General features: G+C 33.8%; 1 protein-coding gene across 2 annotated transcripts in view; it reads right to left on the bottom strand.

The window, feature by feature from the left end:
* Positions 1-21,408, bottom strand: part of LOC146997543 (uncharacterized) — a 72,992-nt gene that overhangs the window by 25,387 nt on the left and 26,197 nt on the right. For both annotated transcript variants that reach the window (XM_085814851.1, XM_085814852.1), the window contains one exon: positions 21,286-21,314. In XM_085814851.1, the coding sequence (XP_085670977.1) occupies positions 21,286-21,314 (29 nt within the window). The remainder of the gene's footprint in view (positions 1-21,285; positions 21,315-21,408) is intronic.

Genomic DNA, 21,408 nt, shown 5'->3' with positions numbered 1-21,408 from the left:
AAATTTTGATTGACAAGTTAGTCGGTATTCTCGGCACAGCAATTACGGGACTTGAACAGCGGAACTTTGTAACTGAACAAGAAATTATGGCTGTTTATAGAATTAAAGAGAAAGTATTATCACATAAAACGAAGCAACTTAAACAACTTACATTGAAAGAAATGTTTAATAAAGTAAACAAATAAATATTAAGCCTTTTTTTTTTTTTTTTTTTTTTTTTTTGTAAATTTTGATAACCTTTAGATCATAATTGTTCTTTATTTCATAAATTACGGTTTCATATTTTTAATTTTAGAATTTCTGCATGCCATCTTACGAGATTTAAACTGATGATCTATAATCCGGAATCGCCGAAGTCCCAACGAGTCTGGATTAACGACTTTTGACTGTATCAGAAATTTCGAAATGTGTCAGGTTTCTGGAGTATGTGTACATGTGAGCATATAACATTTAAATTTAGTCATTTCAAACATAAATCAGATAGCATATCTTTTATGATACATAGAGTAATCTTCAGTGCTATGTAATTAATTTCCTAAATATGAAAGTATGTGAAACTTAAATTAGGAATTATAGCAAATCATTCCACAGAAATATGCTATGCCAGTATTAATCTAGAAAGGATCAATTATGCGTAAATATTGTAGTAGGCATGTCAGGTAACAATTTGTCAGCAGTATAGGTATCATTAATTTAAAGGAGATAATAACGATATGTGTGTCTTTTGTTTTAGCATAGTTTTGCTCCCGTTACTTTTAACCTAAACATATCACTTGAAATAAATTTCTTTCTAAAATCAGAGGGATATTATTAACAATTCTTCTTTATAGATATAGAGTTTATCCTTTATTATATAAATAATTGAAATGCTTAAATTTGGCATTCTAATAAATATTTTATCTTAACTTTCTGAAAAATTGATTTTATTTTAAAATGTATAAAAATGAATTAAATCCTGAATTTTTTCCAGTCTTATGATAATAAAATTTTAGAATCATCAGTTTGTATATCCGTATATATTATAAGAGAGTATCTCATTTTTTTTTTAGGGCATTTGTTGTAATGTAAGTGATAGTAGATCAGACTAGGAGTCGGAAGGTCTGTGGTTCGTATCCGTGCGAGAGCATAGAGGATTTTTCGTATTTTCTCCTCAGAAAAATAGAATGTATGGAAACGTGATAGACGATAATTCGTGAACACATGAATTAGGCCGACAGAGTCTCGTGCTTCTTCTCTTTCGCCCTATAGGAGGGAGAAAATAAGGAATTATGCCATTCTCCCTATCTTGCTACAAATGGATGTTCTTCCAATTAGAATTTGGAAGACATTGTTGGTAGAAGAATAATTATAGCACTGCTGAATTTTCGCATTTCTTGCTTCGAAAAAATCCAAGGTCCGCCTATTACACTGCCTTTCGCAAATTTACTTTCTCTGGTATCGCTTTTCCATTACAGTATGTTATAGGTGAAACAACCCCATAAAACGTTTTTTACATAATTTACGTTCAAATTACATTAAAACACAATTTTCGGAATTAAACTTCCTACATACATTAGGAGATAATATAATCAATATTTTTTTAGTAAATAAATTATTATTATCTTACTTTGCGCAAGTATTAGAAAAACTTCTTTTCGAGCTAAGTGAATTTCAGATCATTCAATATATATATATATATATATATACACCGCATTTTATAATTTCATTACACAAAAGTTTTATCCCTTAGAGAGTATATCTTTTCTAGTAGATTTCGTATTGCTTGAATTTTGAGGGAAAAGGAAAGTCAAGATTTCTACAAATAAAAACAATAAAAAAAATGTACTTTCCTCCGTTCAGTGCTGTATCTCTTTACTGACGTGTGTGTGTGTGATTATAGCAAAGCCTCGAGGGCTAACTGCCTAACGGGAGGGATGTCTTTGTGGAGGACTTTCTAAGGGAAACTGGCTTGTATACACGTTATACATGGGGAAAACCACGAAATCGCCCATGCAGCAATCCCGTTCACAGGATTCAAACCTCTGACCGAACTACCAGTGTTCAGCGACTTTACCGCTTGGCCACTGGTGGGCTTATCTTTACTGACGAATTAACACCGGCCTTTCTGTAAACGATTAGGGAAAACTGGATAAGCAATAAAATGATTTTTCACTCATGAATCGACATCTTCAAGAAGCAGCGACTCCCAGCGAGTAAACGCAACTATCTGGAAAGATGTATTTTAGCATAAAATGGTTTGCGAATCCAAAGAACATTAATTTAGAGAAATTTTTATGGATGCAATATATAATTCTTAGATAAAAGTAAGTAAAAGAGGGTGATGTAGGGTGTTTTTCGCTACTTTTAATTTTTAGAATAGAGCCCCAAACATATTACTGTCGACCCTGTATTTAGATTTGCTAACTTTACTAGTCTACGCGATATCTAGCTTCTAAGATAGAAATATTTCACTTCCGGCGAACTTTCTAAGGAAAATTTACATGTATTTAGGTTTACATGTAGAGAAAAACCATGAAAATTCCATGTAGCTGATATATTCCTTCGCTGAAAATAGAAGCCTACAAGAATTGATAGTGTTGTGTTGCTTCAGCGACTAGATTTCTCACTTTGATTTTGGAATTAGAAATATATTTACAAAGATCTCCACTAGAGTAGATCATAATTCATTATTTTTTTCACACATATAAATCTGGTTAAATATGTTTCCTTGTTACAGAAGTTTTTTTTTTTTTTTTTTTTTTTCAATAATTCCTGATATTTTAAAAGGAAAATTTTCATCTATTTTTTTTTTTTTTCTTTTTCTTGTAGCAGGTTTAAACAGTCGTTGATTGAAACCACACTAATTTTACCTAACAATCGGAAAATGACACAAATGACGTGAACTCTTTCATAATTATATTACTCATTATCATTAAAAAAACTTAACTTGGGTTGAAGATTACCTCAGAAGAGTTTTTTTTAATTTCTTAATTTAGATGCCATACAGTCTGGTAATACAGGGGTTGGACAAAAATATGGAAACACCTTTAGAAAAACACGTTTCTTTGCTTAATATGGTGTAGGAAACCCGTTGGCATCCAAAAGAGCTTGCAGTCTTCTCGGACTGGATAAATACAGTTCCTGTATGTTTGCCAAGGGAATATTATACCATTCTTCCTGCAAAACGGTGGCAAGTTCAGATAACGATGTTGGTGGTGGATAAAGAGAACGCACTTTCCGTTCCAATGTAGACCACAAAGGTTCGATAATATTCAGGTCTGGTGATTGTGGTGGCCAGGGGAGATGGGACAACTCATCCTCGTGCTCAGAAAACCAGTCCTGGACAATGTGAGCTGTGTGAACAGGGACTTTGTCACCTTGGAAGACACCATTACCATCGGGGAACAAAGTTTGTACCATGGGATGAACTTGATCGACCAAAATGTTCACATAAGTCTTGGCAGTCATGTGCCCTGACACAGTTATCATGGGGCTAGCAGAGAACCACGATATGGCTGCCCAAAGCATAACAGAACCCCCACCATGTTTCACTCTTGGCAACAAGCAGTCTGTATTATAGGCTTGAGATGGCTTTCTCCAGACGTAAACTCGGCCAGAAGTGGGAAACAATGTGAAAGAAGATTCGTCAGACCATATTACTCGCTTCCACTGCTCTATAGTCCAGGCCTTTATGACTTAAACACCACCTTTTCCTGTTATGGGCGTTAGCATCACTGATGAGTGGCTTCTCAATTGCAGCACGGCCAGCAATTCCTTGTTTATGAAGCTCCCTTCTAATTGTTTTGGTACTCGCAGGGTTCAGTAACACAACATTCATTTCAGCAGTAACTTTTGCAGCTGTGGTCTTCTTATTTTTCGTCACAATTGCCCTTAATGGTCGTCTGTCACGATCACTCAGGACACACTTTCGTCCGCGCTGTGATTTAGCAGATGATGTTTTTCCGCTTTTCAAATATGCGGAATAAATCTTCGATACAGTATCTCTTGAAACACTAAACACCTCGGCTACCTTGCTTACGGAAGCACCTACCATACGTGCTCCAACAATTTGCCCACGTTCGAAGTCTGTTAACTGTGACATAATGCAATGACAACCTCACATAACAGTACCCCGACAACAACTGAACTGTTTAGCACATTTACAAAGTTGTATAGGTGGCATCAGTAGTCAAATACGCCAGCGTCACCTACATATTTCATTAAAATCAATCTTTCTTTTCAAACATGCATTTCACAATGTGTTTCCATATTTTTGTCCATCCACTGTATATACACATTTTTATACATTAATTCGGAGCACCAACCTTTCACTATGAACACAATAATCGATTAATAGGAATGATATACAATAGCACTTAGGACGTTATAACCGAAGCACAACGCTAATCCGCGTCTCCAAATATTGCACCACTAGAACTACTGAAGATTGGAGAACACCACCATATAATTTTAATCATCGGAAATATATAATTACCGGATAAAACCCCAAAATAAGACTATGGACGATTGTAGTCCATATTTTTGTCCATCCATTGTACATATCTAATAATACATAATGATAAGTCTGGTTATTCTACAGCCATATCAGTGGCCGATAAGACTGCTAAATATTAGTTGTTCGATTTGGATTCAAACTCAGATGAACGAATGCGATGTCTGTGTGGTATTTTTCCATGTATAACATGAGCTATTCGTTAGAAAGTCCTCTATGAAGGCATCTTTCTCCTTAAAAGCAGATAGTCCTCGAAGAAAGTTTTCTAAGCAAGATATTTAAATCAGGCTTTGGGGGTTCCAGTGGCCAACCGCTAAAACCGCTGAATACTGGTAATTCGACATGGGTTCAAATCCTGACGAACGCGCTTGTTCTATGAAAGTTTTCCAGGGTTTTTCTACGTTCAGTGTGGATGAGATCTAGTTCCCCTTAGAAATTCCCTCCATGATAGTTTCAGTCCTCTTGCGCAGATTCAAAATCCATTAAATTTTCTTTATTAAATACAATTATAATTCTTTCTTTTTAGAGAAATCGCAGGGAAAAAAACTGTAAACATCAAATCGAGTGCGATTACGAATATTTTAAAATAGTTAAAATTTTGAACGGGAAAGTTTTTTAAATACGTTCATAAGCAACTGAAAATTAGGGAAAGAAAAAAAATTTAAATTGGCATAAAACTTTGTCGATTTCTACAACAATCTATATAAATGCGTTTTCAAAAACTTCTGCTGAAATATGAAGAGTTGTATTTGTAAAGCATTTATTAGTGAGATCTGTAATTATATACTCAGCTTTTAGTTTTTATAACCTTCCAGTCATCAGAATAAAGTTATTAAGGGGGGCGAAAAAGGAATTTTAAAGAAAAGATTATTTTTACAAAATGACTCAAAATTTCCTGAGCTAGTATAAGTAATTATGTAACTCAAATAATTAAATATTTGCGAAAATTTTGTTGACCTCTCTCAGTCTTACCAATATTTCTGTATAGATATAGAACATAATTAAATATCGATAATGAGTATCATAGATAGTGGAGGATATAGAATGAGCATCACAATATGTAATTGTGTTTGTCGCAAAAGGAACCACTTTGATGAATGAACATAACTGTCGGGAATCGCGTATGAATGTCACATACATGCTTTATAATACCAAGAATGTTATAAAAACGACGGTTATTTGATATCAGCATTTACTGAACTTTTCAAAATGTTAAAAAAAATAATATTTAAAAGTCAGCAAGTTTGTTTAAAAAATTGTATGCATTTCAATCACGGTGTTTGTCGCTATAATCAGAAGCTCGTCATCGATATTTAGACTATTTCTCGATAACCTACCGAGTTCAAATTTTGTACTCACACCGTTTACAGATGGAAATACGCGAGGTAAACCGAGTTTTATAAAATTCGATTTAGAGGTCTTAAAATTTAATGTTGAAAAAAATTTTTGCGCATATTTCCATTTAAAGAATAAACTAAAAATCTCACAGATTTTAAGTTTGCATCACTTTACACAGCGTAAAATAGTTTTTGAAATAAAATTTGCATAAAATTAATATAATTTCTAATTTTGGGCGAATTTTTAAAACTTTATACTTTTATGAGGTAAGAGGAATTTTGGAAGTAAAAACTGTACCAAAAGAAGAAAAATAATTTGTCGTACAGATTAATGGGAATAAGAGCCCCTTTGAAAAATTCCTGTACAGTTTTATAAGAATAATAGATTCTTAAATAACGAGATCAAATATCGAATCGCATTGTCAAAAGTATAAGATTTATAAATTTATCAAGAGAACCACACGTTTGTTATTCGTGATATAAATTTGTCGAATTTTTTTAAAGAGAATTATTTAATTGCGTGTTCCCAATAAATTACATAATACACTATTTTTCTCATTTTAATTCATTAATAATTTTATGAGTCATAATTAAAAGTTTATTTTATAAAAACTTGTTTATTTTATTCAATACTTGTTCTAAAACGGAAATTAATTCCTTTTATATATACATTCACTTTGTAACTGGTAATAAATTTGTTTCCTTAAGAGTCAGTGTAAGGCCTTTATCTCAAAACATCAAGAAGACTTCTCCCTGCACTAATGACAGCCATCACTCATTGTCATCAGGGGTGCGCGAACCCTTGTCCCCTTAGGCAATGGGGGTTGGAAGACATACAAAAATACGGGCTAGACGTTTTTGGTGCATTTTTCCGCTATTACAAAAACACGGGTAGATCCGTTTTCGAGGGTACATTTAAACTAACAATAATCCGTAACGAACCGTTAAGAGACCTGCATAAAAGAACGAGAAAATACGGGTCAAACCGTTAAAGGGTTAAAAATCCTCTTTCTGCCGATATTGAAATGTAAGAAATGCTTAATCTTAGTGAACAAGTTGATAATTTAATTGAAATTTCATGCAACACCGATCTTAAAAAAGTTTTTGAAACTGTACCACTAATTAATTTTTGTTTGCGCTGTCAAAAGGAATATCCAAGCGTAAGCAAAAAAGCGATACAATTTTGAATGCCTTTTGTCACCACTTATACATGTGAAACTGCGTTCTCAGCCTTGGTGTACTTAAAAAATAGGTATCAAAACTGATTGGATGTCGAACCTAATTTGAGAATAAAACTGACATCATTAAGTCCTAATTTGAAATTATTATGTGATGAAAAACAACATCATCCTTGGCACTAAGGTCAAAGTATGTAAAACAAAATTTACTTAATTTACTTTAAGTTTTAAATGAAGATAATGGATTGTTTTTAATTACTTATGTTTTTGTTATATAATTATTTTGTGATTTTTGTGTATGAAATAAACAAATAACTTGAATTTTGATTTTTATTAAAAATAAAATTTGTTTTGTAAATAAATGTTTTTTTTTTATAAAGTGGGTAGGGAAAAAATTAAAAATCTCGTACTGGACCACGGTCAAAAAAGTTTGGGATATGCTGACATAGATCATACAGCCTGACACCATATTTGTGTTTTTTATTTTTTATGTACTGGCAGAAATGCAATCTTCTGTGCCAAAACATCATTGATTCATCAATATAAATATTTCAAAATTGGAACATACGAGGGCAATCCAAAAAAAAAAAAGGTCTCCTATTTTTGGGGGACGTGGAGAAAGTTTTAATACGGTTGTTGGCAACACTGTTGTTAGTGGTGCCTTCTCCACTACCACATAAGCACGCAGGCGCTTCGCTCAGATGCTCAGTCTTGGCTTGGCAGCCATTCGAAATGGAGCTTCCGATAAACGTTACCGCCAAGTGCAAAGTGTGCACAGTTATTCGATTTTTGAACACAAAAGGCGTTAAACCAGTTGCAATTCACTCAGAAGGGCAATTCAGAACCGGAGAAGAGGGATGTTGAGCAAGGGTGTAAGCATTCTCCACAACAATGCCCGTCCTCACGTCGCCCGTCAAACCGTCGATCTCCTGCAAAATTTTGGTTGGAACGTCATCACACACCCACTCTACAGTCCGGACTTGGCACCCAGTGATTTCTACCTGTTCCCTAAGTTGAAGGAACATTTGTCTGGACGGCGGTTCTGCTCTGATGATGAGGTGAAAGATGAGGTTCAACGCTTCCTGAAGGGCATGGCGGCAAGCTGGTATGACATGGGCATTGTAAAACTGCCACAGCGTCTGAAAAAATGCATCGACCGAAATGGCGATTATGTTGAAAAATAAAGCATTCTTCAATCTTTAAAGTGATGTAGCAATTATAGAAAATAAACGGTTCTTTGTATATCTAAAAATATAGGAGACCTTTTTTTTTGGGATTGCCCTCGTAATATCACTGAAATGATTTAGTATATGTTGCACGTCGTATAATCTGTTGGGAGTTGGTATAGAGTTAACAATGAAGTGGAAATATCGCAGTAACAATTGAAATGTATTTCAACTCGGGTGATCAGCAAAGCATTACATGAAGTTACTTTTTTTTTTTTTTTTTTTTACTCCAGTAAAGAACAAGAGCCCATTTGTAATAAAAGAAAAAAAAAAGAAGAAAAAAAAATTTCTGCAGTGTTAACGTATTTTCACTGTGACAACTTCACAGATTTTTTTTTTTTTCATTATGTTTTGCAGTTTTTTGCACAGCATACAAATTCATTTGTTTGACCACTAATGCAAGAAATTCACGAGAAAAAAAAAATAAGTTTACCAGCACTTGGACTGTAAGATTTGTCGTATCCAACTTCAAACCAATATTTTCTTGTAAGATAAATAATTTGGCGATTTTCTGTCCAAAAATTATCATTCCTATTTGGAGTAATTTTATTGAGGAGCATCATGATTGCCATCTTCAGGTTTGAAGACGACTTTATAATCGGTTTCCTCACTTGAATTCTCAGAAGTTACATAATTGTTACTGTTATTACCAAACTCGCTGACAATCTCATAAAGTTCTGAACCAGTCAGATTATTAGCATAGTACTCAAATTCTTTTTCAGTAAGTGGTCTTTTTCTATCCATATTGGGACATTTATAACTTAATATAATTTCATAATAAAATAACACACATTAGAAAAACACAAATGTGATGCACTCGGCATTATATCTCTGTTATTACTAACAAATTTATACATAGTTTCTGACTCAGATCTAGAAAAGCGACAGGTTTCAAGTGTTTCTGCACGTAAGTTATCTCATACTTGGCTTTCACGAAGAGATTTCTGTTACATACGCCAACTACAAGATCAAAATTGGCTTTTTAGACTCAAATCGTGAAACGTTCTGTGGCAGTCAACATGTTAACCCTGTTGAAGTGCAAGTTATAAATTGGGGGAAAAAAATTATCCCAAACAATTCTGTAAGAGTAAAAACCCAGAAGATTTTTTAAAGGAAATAGAACTCCGAAAAGAAAAGTATACAGTGAATTCTCAAGAGAAAATTGATACACATTCTAAATATTCTGAAAGGATTACATGTGGAAAAAAACTGTTACCATGAAAAAATATAAAAGAAGACAAATGAAATTAATTGTTTAATAATTACAACAGCATTTCCGTTTTTTCAAAGAAGTGCTTCAGACACTGTGCTTTGTATCATTTATTATCTTTCAGAATCAAAATATTCCAGTCACCAAAATGGAAAGTAATATTGCTTTAAAATATTGCAGGAGAAAATAAAAATGTTTTATTTTATTGTTACTTCTTAAATATAATTATCATTATTTTTATGATCTTTAACAGTCTTCAAAGTGAGACATACAGTGAAGAATTTGCCGCAGAAGTATTTTTCCTGGTTGTTGAAGAGAGGAAAAGGAAAAAAGAAACAGAAGAACTGTGCAGGAAAGAAGAGATTGAGAAATACACAAGGAAAGAAGAAATTGAGAACAGAGAAGGAAAAAAGAGACTGAGGAACAAAGAAGGAAAGAAAAGATCGAGGAATAGAGAAGGAAAGAAGAAATAGAATAAAAGCGGAGAAAAGAATAATTAGAAGCACGGCAGAAAAGAGAGCAAATGGAATTTGAATTGAGGAAACTTGAAATTGAATCTCGTGCTTGTCTAACACAAAGTACACTGACAAATGAAATTGGACAACACAATTTTGATTTAATTAAGCTTATTCTTAAGTTCAAGTTAAGAGACGAAGATATCATGATTTATTTATCTTTATTTGAAAGACAAAGCTAAAAGAGCAAAGATTGATCCTAAAGACTGGATATCATGTTTATTGACTTCAATGCCATCTGAAATCATTCAACTAATTGGTAAAGAATCTGAAAAAAATTTTGAGGATTATGTGTACATTAAGGCCATTTTATTGAAGACATTTAAATTAAATCCTGAGAGCTTTAGAAAAAAGTTTGTGATGCACCAAAAGAGAACTGAAAAATCATGGAAAGAATTTTGCTACGAAATTACAAGTTATTTTGGGGAACGGCTTGAAATCACAGACTTTGCTGGTTTAAAAGACCTTATTATTATAGACCAAATTAACCGTTTGAATGCTATGCGGCGCAAAAGCGCTGCGTTGATTTGTCTTTTGCGCTGCGAGTTTCAGTGTGTCTTTGTTGCTTTATAATACGAAAAGAATTATTAAAATTGATTGATATTTGTCTAAATGAGAGTGTTATATTTGACAACGTCAAGTCAAAATATGTCAGGCAGTTTTCGTACATTCTTGCAAGAATTGCTTAGCAGTCAAACGGTTAGGAAAAGGTTGCCTCATGAAATAAAGGGCCATTTTCTTGACGATTGGGTTAAGTTCGTTTCTCCAACCAAATTAGCGGATAAACTTGACGAATATGACAGTGTTCGTAATACTTAAAAAAAAACTGTCATTAGTCCATCAAAAGACAAAATTAATGAAAAATGGCAGCCTCATTCTCCACTTCCAGAAAGAACTTCCTAAAACAAATCATTTTCCATGCAGAACACGACCAGAGTAAACCCTTCCCGTAAGAATGACGAGCCACAAAAGCCAATTTCCAAAATAACTTGCTATAATTGTGGAAAAGAAGGTCACACATCCAAATTCTGGACCAAAAAATACTCTTGCAACAGTGCAAAACAATTTAATCTAAACACAAACAGCTCTTGCAGAAAAGGAAAAACCTTAAGTTCTAACTGCCAAGATCTCTATTTCTGTCTCAAAATCCGTGGACGTATCTAGCAACATAGATGATCTGAAACTTGTCAAAGTTAAATGCAGAAATATTGTTTTAAATGAAACCGTAGACACGGGATAAAAATTTTAGTAGTCCGTGAGGAACTGGTCGATGACATATTTTGCAAAGGAGAAAGTAAAACAGAGATATCTTCTGCCTTTGGTGAGAACAAAATTACTCCACTGAAAATTTTCCAGATGAAAATTGATGATGATCTTCAGATGAAAAACCCTCACCAACTAAAGAGAATACTTCAAATTTAGCTGCTGTTAATAAGATTTCCCAAGGAGACACAGAAACTGTGGGAATAACAAGCAAAAAAAGACTAGAACTTAGAGCACTTAACAAGATGAAACTTTGGAAAAGTGTTTTGCATGGGCAAATGAGAAAGAGAGATCATATGCTTTTGACAATGGCGTATTACTTCACTTTGAATATATCTGTGGTGAAAATATAAGCAAGTTGTGTTGCCTTTAGAAAAAGAAAAGAAATTCTGAGAATAGCACATGAAGTTTCTCTTGCTGGGCACCTCGGTGAGAAAAAGACAGTTCAACGAATGAAGTTTTCATTCTTTTGGCCTACTATAAAGCAAGATGTTAAAAAAGGTTCTGTGAAAGTTGTAAAGAATTCCAAACGAGAAGGACAATTGCATATAAAGGTAGAATCCTAAATTGAACCTATCGTTAGACTGGAAACACCCTTCGAAGCATTGAGTATGGATTGTATCGGACAGTTAGAACCTCCATCCGGAAGAGGTTATCAGTTTGTAATATGTGCAATCGACCTATGCACCAGATGGGCAGAAGCCACTCTCGTCAAAGAGCTAAGTGCAAAAACACATGCAACGTTTTGATGAAGATTTTTTCTCAAACTGGATTTCCAAAGATGATTTGTTCCGACCAGGGAACTAATTTCACAGCCAAACTCATGTGAGTATTTGAGGACCTCCTTGGTGTATCTCCACGATTTTCTACACCAGGACACCTAGAGAGTATGGGTGCTGTCGAATATTGGAATAGAACCTTAAAAGAGATGATGAACAAAAATGTCCAAAAACATGGGAGAAATCTGGATTTGCACCTTCCCTACCTCCTATTTGCCTACAGAGAAGTGCTACATAACATCACTGGTTTGTCTTCCAGATGGTATATGGAAAAATACCACCAGGACCTTTATCCTTGCTAAAAGAGATCTGGGCAGGTGAACATAAAATTCCAGTCACAGCTTCCCATTTGATTGAAAATTATCTACAAGATCTTTTTGAAAAATTAAGAAAAGCTTGCGACATTGTGTCGGCAAACTCCAAAATATCTCAAGAAGAATATACTTCAAGATATAATTTACGTTCTAAAGAAAACACTTTCAATGTGGAGGACAAAGTTCTCATGTTAATGCCATCATCACTGCATGAATTGCTCAATACCTGGCAAGGACCAGCTACTATAATCGGACTTACAAAGCCACACTTTGCCAAAGTCAAAATGGAAAACGGAAGTATAAGAGAACTCCACATAAATACGTTAAGACCTTATATTGCTTGTATAGACCATGTTGGCATAATTTTTGACCAAGATCAAAACTTTGGAGATATCCATTATGCACCAGCGGATCCTATGAATAAATCTGCTGAAGATATCTGGACTAACCTACAGAATTTGAAAGGCGACTTAAAATATTACCAATGGAAGGGACTATTTAAGATATTAAAATATTATGCAGATGTTTTTAGTAACATATCGGGCCAAGCCAACGTCGATGGTCATGACATAAAGGTTACAGCAGACTCATTAGTCCAAAAAGATTAAGATTTTATTGTATGCCTGTTTCACTTCAAGATGAAGTTAATTGCCAACTTAAAGAACTGTTAGAATAGGATCTTGTAGAACACAGTGACTGCGAATGGGCACATTCTGTAGTATGCTGCCACTCGACCTCAAAGCACTCAATGAGAGACTCAATTATAGATTAATACACTACAGTGAAGACGCCATCTTAAATGGAGACATTCTAATTCACAGTTCATGCACAGAAACAAGAACACAGCACCCACCCAGGGACACAACGCAGAATTCCATGGACAAAGAAGCCCCCCCCCCAAGATTCTCATTTAGAAATCTTCTCGGACGGGTCCAAATTAAATATTAAAGTCGACGCAGCATTTGTAGCCCTCCTCAATAACAATGAAGTTCATTACGCTACCTTTTGCCTCAGTGACCATTGTTCTGTATTCCAAGCAGAATCCTATGCTCTTAAGCAAGCCCTCCACTGGGCGGACAATAAAAAAACAAACTGGACAGTTCTTTACTGACAGTCAATGCGTACTTCAGGCTCTAAACAAAAGGGGACATACTAGCCCACACATCGAGACACCAAGATCTTCTGAACAGCCCAGGATTCCGCCCCCCCCCCCCACACCATGCATTGGATAAGGGGGGAAAAAAGACAATGAAAGAGCCGACGAGCTTGCCAAACTAGCGACCACAAAAGATCATGTAGACGCAGATCTCCTTATTTCTGAGATTGCCACTAAACACAAAATCAAAGGGACTGTCCACGCAGAATGGCAGCATAGATGGCAAGAAGAGGATACCACAGGTAGATGCACATTCCGAATTCTTTCCACTTCTTTCAACATCACTATCTTTACCTTCATTTTCTTTTTCAATGATTTCCGATTTAATGAAAGCAAATACCATCATATCAGCTCGGACTGATTGCCATGCTTTATCGACCCATAAGGCAACTTGCTGCTCATACAAAGCTTTTCCCATTCGTCTGGAATTCATGAAGGAATGGAGTCCGCTTTGCACGGAGTGCCTTTTTTCGCGACCGAATTACGGAGAAGAAAATGCAATATTCTTATGTGTTCAACATTCACCATTAGTACATGGTGAATGTCGACATTTACCAGTGTAAGTCAGAAATAAGAGTATTTGGAAAATATTTCGGACATACATCAAGCGACTATGTAAATGTTGACATTCACCGGTGAAAGTCGACATTCTCCAGATTTCAGTGTTTCACCGTAACATAACATTATACATAACAATGGTGATACAAATGAAACTAAAATTCAAACAGCCAATAATGTTTTATAGTACTATTAATTATTCAATCAAATGCACTGAAAATAAAAACTAATTCATTCTGAATTAACCTTTTACACACCGCACTATGATCCAGGAATAACAGACACAAGTAATTCATCAAATTCATATTAGAGTATACCCATAAAGACTACTAAATAAAAAAAATTGCTGTGAAGAAATTTCTGTCTATGATTTCCTGGATGTTTCATTTTTGGAACATTGGCATGTAACACCGTCTTTTATCTTTTTTATGTTGTAATAATCGTTTAATGAATAATTTGATGTGAAATTACTAAAATTTAAGTAAAATTCATTAAAAAGTTACATAATTTTTAATTAGCATGATATTTTTAAAACAATGCAATGCAAAAAGTATAAAAAGAAACAATAAAAACAATTTTACACTTACACAAGCTTGACTAACAATATATATATATATATATATATAGGAATAAATGTAATTTTAAAAATGTAAAATACCTTACCAATAAAAAATAAAATATTCTATTATTTAGAAGGCATGTGGGATTTTAAACAGCAGCACAAAAAATATAAAACATTCTAAGAAACTAATTTTTTATAATCCTTTTTAGCTGTTTCTTCAGTGTCCATGATATTGCTGGAAGCAGTGCACGTGGAGCCTTTTTTTTTTTTTTGGCATTCAAAACACATGCTTGTAGTGTTTTTTTGGCACACTACACAATACCCTTGTACTGATGTAACTACATAATGTGAATAATTTTCTTGCAGATGTCGACTGATGGGCATGGGATCCAGGTATAATGTGAATTTTAGGTTTCGCTCAAAGCAAATTCAAAGTACTTTCTCTTCTAAAATTCACATCAGTCATTTCTAATGTAGTGTTTTGGTGTAAATTAGTGTGTAAGATCCACCCAGCAACCACAACCATATTCAATGCATTGATAGATAAGTTCTAGTACTCTTTTTTGCTGCGAAATTTTGGTCGATAACTTCCAGTACAACAGTACAACAGAGTACTCCATTCACTCCTTCATTATATCTAATTTTGTAATGTAAGGTTGGATTTTTTTTAGCTTGGACATACCTTTTTGCTCTTCCTAATGGTTGTTGGCGAGTGATAAAATTTGATGCAATAGTCACAACAGAACTATTGTTGCAACGACACATATAAACTTATCCACATCAAATTCTCAATATAGAAATTTCAACATTTCTTTTGCTGTTTTAAGAGGATATTGTTCCATTCTAGAATCTTGTACTGTGCCAACTGCCTTAACGCCTTTGTTAGATAAATCTGTCAGCAGACTGTATGTTGTAAAAAAGTTACTGAAAAATAATTTGTGTTTCTCTGGATTCTCAAAAAAGATAATAGTTCGGAGAAAATTTTTGATCAAAGCGGCAAATTTTTATTTTTTAAGCTTTTCCACTGTAAATGGACAGAGCATAATGACAACCACTTGCAGAGTAGAGCATCCTAACTTTGAAACGAAAGCAAACTGGTTTTCCATGTATGAACATCTTAGCAGAATGATGTCCGTATTATGGACCATGGAATCATTGACACACAGATTTTCATAGAAAAATCCAAACTGATGAATTTTTTTCCCATTCTCTTCATAAAAGAGAGAGATTTTTCCCTTATTTATTACCTGGTTCCAATTTAGTATTATCAACAACAAGGAAATACTTTTTTAACATCCAAAATTTATTTCTGAGCATTCAAGTAGGATATTCAAATCTTCCCGAGAGCTCCAAAATGAATTTTCAACAGGTACTGAGTGGTAGCTACTAAATAATAGCAATTCATGAAACTGCCAAATGTTATTTGCGTTGACATCCAAAGAGTCTTCATTTTGTAGGGCATACTGTTCTGAAAGTTTTGCTAAATTTTCTATGTAATCAGGTGCATACTTGCCAACCTATGACACTCAAAAATCAGGAGATTTTTTTAAGAAATCAGGACATTTTTCACAATGTTAAAAATATTTTTTAAATGATAAAAATATAGTTTTTAATAATGAATTAACTTTAAATAGTTACTAAGTCTTAAATGCAAGCAAAACAAAAATACCTTAGACATAAAAAACATTTTTATTACTTTCATCGTTTAAAAAAAAAAAAAAAAGGCACTTTAATCAGTTTTCATACAAATGTTATGGACAGTGGCAGATTTTGCTCTCGTTAAGAAAGAAACTTCATAATTTTGTTCATAGCAATTGCCACGTAGGCCTGCTTTTGCTAATAAAAGTTTTTCTAATGTGTCATCACTAATATTAGATCTAAATTTAGTCCACGTTTTCGTAACAACACTGAAAATCCTCTCACACTCTGCATAACTATGGGGAACTGTCAAGATGGCCAACATAATTCTACAGAGTTCACTATATTTTAAAATTCCATCAGCACCTTTCAATTTTCCAATTAACCTCCACTGGGTGTCAATCCTAGCTGATTTTATAACTTCATTCAAGTTTTCTAATTGTAAACTGCAAAATTGCGACTGCAATATATCAGTAGCAACATCAATATCACCATCTTTCATGACTAAGCGAAGTAACACAGGAAATCTGTTCAAAAAGTACCTTATATCAAAAAAAGATGCATTTGCTAGAGCAGAAACATTAGCAACTTTAGCATGCAAAATCACTTCATCGTTGACTGGAAATTTATGTAGTGTTTAATCACATACTCGACAGAAGTAACTTCTAACATGAAGATAAAACTTATTTTTGTCTTCTTCTGAAAGTTCTTCCACTGCTTTTGTAGTTGCAGCTCCTATTACCAAATCTTCATCTTCCTTCTGATTTTCTGTTTCACCATAAATCACATCATATATAGAATTACAACACAAAACACAGACTGGTTTTACAAACTTTGATAAAATGTCTTTAAACAGATCATAAATCTTTGATTGCAAAACATGAATTAATGGAATTCTGCTTTGTAGAATTGTGTTCAGAACATCGAATGATGGCAAAATGAAAAAAAAAAGCAAAAAGCTTTGTTAAGGTCCGAAGAAAAAAACATAAATATTCGTTCTTCACAAGATAAACTTACAGGAATCGGAAAATGTTTCGTGTGTTAAGCAATTTTTTTTTTTTATTTTATTTTTTTTTTATTTTGAGAGAAATTTGTATCAGCTTTACGCTTATATTTTGCAGTATTATTTTGAGAACTGCCAGTTGAATTGCTGAATGATGCAGAAATTACAAAAAATCAAGATTTTTCTCATTTCAGTATTATGCAGCTGTTGGAACTGTTTCAATTTTTCCTTTCTTTTAGAACTCCTTTCAAGATAATAATAAATATCAACAATGTGTTCATCCACATTTAATGGTAAAGAAGCTGCCCCTTTTTCAGCTGCTAAATTTAAGAGGTGACAGGTGCACCTCATAATCTGCAAATCTGAATTTGCCTTTCTTAAGATGCCTGCAACACCAGTCTTCCAGCCTACCATTACTGGTGCATTACCGGCATCAAGCGCTAAGCAATTATCCAGAGGGACTGCATTTTATTTTAAAGTTTTAATAATTAGCTGTGCTATATTAAAGCCTGTCGAATGTCCTTCTAAAGTGGGAACAGAAAGTAAACTGCACTCAATTTCTGAAGACTCTGGATTAAAAAAAGAAACAACAATTGGATACAGTTTTGAATTGGTATTATTGCTTCCATCCATAGAGAGTCCGAATGGACCTGTTTTAATGCAATCAATAACTGAAGATTTATTTTTCAAACCCATTTCTTTAACAATTGCACCTGTTTTGGTCCTTGCACTTGAGTATTTCTTAGCGATTTCACTATCAGGAAACATTTTTCTAAATAAAGCTGCAGCGTGATCCGATGCATTCAGTGGCAGGTTGTGCTCCAGTAAAAAGGCAGAGAACAGACATTCTGCATTAATCACTTTTTGGTCTTTTGTTTCCGAAGAAAAATTTAATTTTTCGTTTTTTTCAAAACAACTCATGTTGTCCTTGTGTTTTTGTGTACCGCACATGTTTGAGAACATCTGCCCTTCCACCAAGCGAAATCGAAAAATCGCAACGACAGATGGTACACCTCGCAAATTTATTACATTTCCTTGAAGAAATAATGGAAGGAAAGTCAACTGTGTACGATTTTTGAAACGTGCACGAGTATTTCACCTTTCTCGCAGACATATCAAAAGACGATAATTTTTAAAACTATTTCCTAAAGGCACGTGTACTCACACAACTCAGGACAAAATGAACGAAATAGCGAAAGAACATCCAAAGAACGGCCAACGGCCTTGAGCTTGCTTTGTGCTCATTGGCTAATATATGCCAGATCACACGCAGTGGAGCTCGATGCCCATTGGACAACTGGAGAACGAAGTTTCTGGATACGTATGCTGTCAATCACAAAGCAGAAATTCTCATCTGATTCGCAAGGTTTCATTTTAGATATAATCTAGAGAAAATTCAGTTGCTTTCAGACGTCCAAAATGACTTTTTTTTTTTTTTTTTTTTTTTTTTTGTTCATATAACGAAGTATTAAGCCAAGTTCCATAAAAATCGTGAGAAATATTAAGAATAAGAAAAAGTCGGGAGAAATATATTGTAAATCGGGTTGGCGGGAGAGCGGTCGAAAATCGGGAGTCTCCCGCCTAAATCGGGAGAGTTGGCAACTCTGCAGGTGGCAGAAATTTATAAAAAATTTGATTGAAATTACTTAATTCAGGAAAAGTTTCATTAATATTATCAGAAAGTAATGTATTCAAATCTAATAAAGAAAAAGATACGTGTGATATCCCCAATTTTGTATATAGTTACACGCCAATGTTCCTTTTTTGGAACATTGCATTTTTACAAAATCTTAAGGAAATATTTTTTGTTATTATTTGAATTTCTTATATCAACTCACTAAACTTGTCCTTTGCAAGTATGATGGGGAAATTTTTGGGTGGATTTGAATTTTTAGGAATTGTATCGATTTTTTTTTCCCCTTCAGTACCGTAAAAATTGTAAAAAAAGCTGATATTTAGAAATTTTTCTATGCTGAAATATTCATATTTGAAAAATGTCAAAAGGTCAATCATACCTTCTATGACAAATGCTAATTTTTTCAAACTGACAGATAGGATAATTTATTTTTTAAAAAATGTTAAACATGATGTTCCAAAAAAGGAATATTGGCATGTAAAAGGTTAAGATTTCATCCTGAACACGAATCTCTTGCTTTCTACACTTCAGCCTAGCTAGACTGCTACTTGCTGCTTCTCTTCTTAATGCAAAGCTATAAAAAATGTAAATTCTTTGAGAGTACCAAGTTTTTTGTGGCTAAAGTATTGTTACAGTTTTTCTTTTCTTACTTCTGACACCAGTTGTTGCGTTATTTCTTCTGACATCAGTTCGTATGGGGTTCATATGGATTTGGAGTGAAATGACAATACTACTTGATGAAGTATCGAAACACACTTCATTTAGCCAATACTGATCAGGGCAGCTCCAAAACACGTTTTTACAGTCGTCGATAAACTACTATAAACACGCTGACACAATCAGCAACACAGCCTTCAGATTATCAGGCTATCACGGTGGAGACAGCTTCACTGCAAAGCACCCGACTCTGCTTGGTCGTTCTCAGAACTCCACGTACTCTCAAGACTCTCCATGCTACAACTCGTGATGCACAGATCCTGACTCTCGGTTCAGTCGTTTCTGGACCTCAACACGCTCTCTCGACGATGCACTAACAGTGATACTCTAACAGACTCCTTCAGTGGACTCGACGACCCACTCGGGACACGCTGGCCAGCTGTCAAAGCGATCGCTTCTGCAGGGATTGACTTGCTAGACGAGACACACTCACTCGATGAGAGATGCACACTCTCCCTCTCGATGAAGCACACTCCCTGACTGAGGACCAGCAGGGTTTATATAGCTTTCGGCTTGTGTTCGGGAACATTGTGGGCTAAATTGGTAAGAATTCGTTCCAGAAGGTTCTCCAACCGTCCATGGTATATCGCCAATTTTGCTGCCACATGGGTGATTTCTCGCCAAATGTGGCAACCCTAAAACTGCTTTGCGGGGAAGCTATCTTATTGTGCCTTTACATTTCGTAACGATATGTTCCTTGAAATAAAAATGATTATTTATTAATCAGCCTCGACTTCCCAGTGTGTTCTTTTTCAAAAGATCAATCAACAAAAATGCAAAATCTTCAATATATATGCCAAGAATATTTCTACAACAACACTACATATTCTAAATTGGCTCTATTACATACATATTATACAATTTTTATTTATTAAAAAATGCATACATTATACAATACATTACTAACTAATATAACATTTTAAATTAAATTATTTAATTTCTGCTAGTTTTAACTTTCTAGTTCTGCCAATATTTGCTACAAGGAAGGCAAAATCTATTTTCTGCAAGGAAAATTGCCTTAAGCCTAAAGTCATAAGTTACTTCAACCACTACACAAAATATAAACACTAATTGACACATTTGATTTATAACATTTTTCATGTGAATACAAATCTTTTAAGAATTTCTGTTATAAACTAGAAAATATATTATTGTGGATTTTTTATAAATTCAAATATCATAAAATGAACTTTTCAATGGCAAGAGAACCCTGTTTACTTATTTGTGCAGCCTTCAAAATAAATGTAGGACATTGTTTGTAGCTAAGGGAAATACGAAATGCAGGAACATAACCGAAAAATGACCAATGAATTTGAGTTTTAAAACATCATAAACCTATATGAACAGTTTTTTAAAATTCCGGATATTTACCAACTGACTAATAAAATGTACATTAATTATTTTATAACAATATCCTTTCTACTTCCCCCAGCTTTTTAACAGAAATTGCAATGCCTTAAAAAGAAAATTTAAAAAAAAAATCTCTACGCTATATATTTAGTTTTTATGTTAAGTAGTAGCAATATATTAAATAAAATAAGATCTTGCTTCCTAAAAATTTTCTATAAAGAATGCATAACAACTATTCTTGTTATTTATTATAAGAGAAAGGCATCAGTTTTCTTACTTATTTTTCAATTTAAATGATGATGTGCAACTGATTTTACATATAAATATAAAGCAAAATAAACATGTACTTACAAATCATGATTGCAATAATATGCTGAAGCCTGCAATTAAAAAGATAATGATATTAATTGTAAAATTTTTTTTAGCATACTGAATTAATTATACAGAGATAAATGAGAAAGACAATTCTTCACT

This window comes from Stegodyphus dumicola, chromosome 4 (assembly GCF_044657685.1).
Source record: "Stegodyphus dumicola isolate Sdum_Otavi_A_Nest chromosome 4, ASM4465768v1".
NCBI lineage: Eukaryota > Metazoa > Arthropoda > Arachnida > Araneae > Eresidae > Stegodyphus > Stegodyphus dumicola.
The sequence above is the reverse complement of the archived record's forward strand: the minus strand, read 5'-3'. Positions and strand labels throughout refer to the sequence as shown.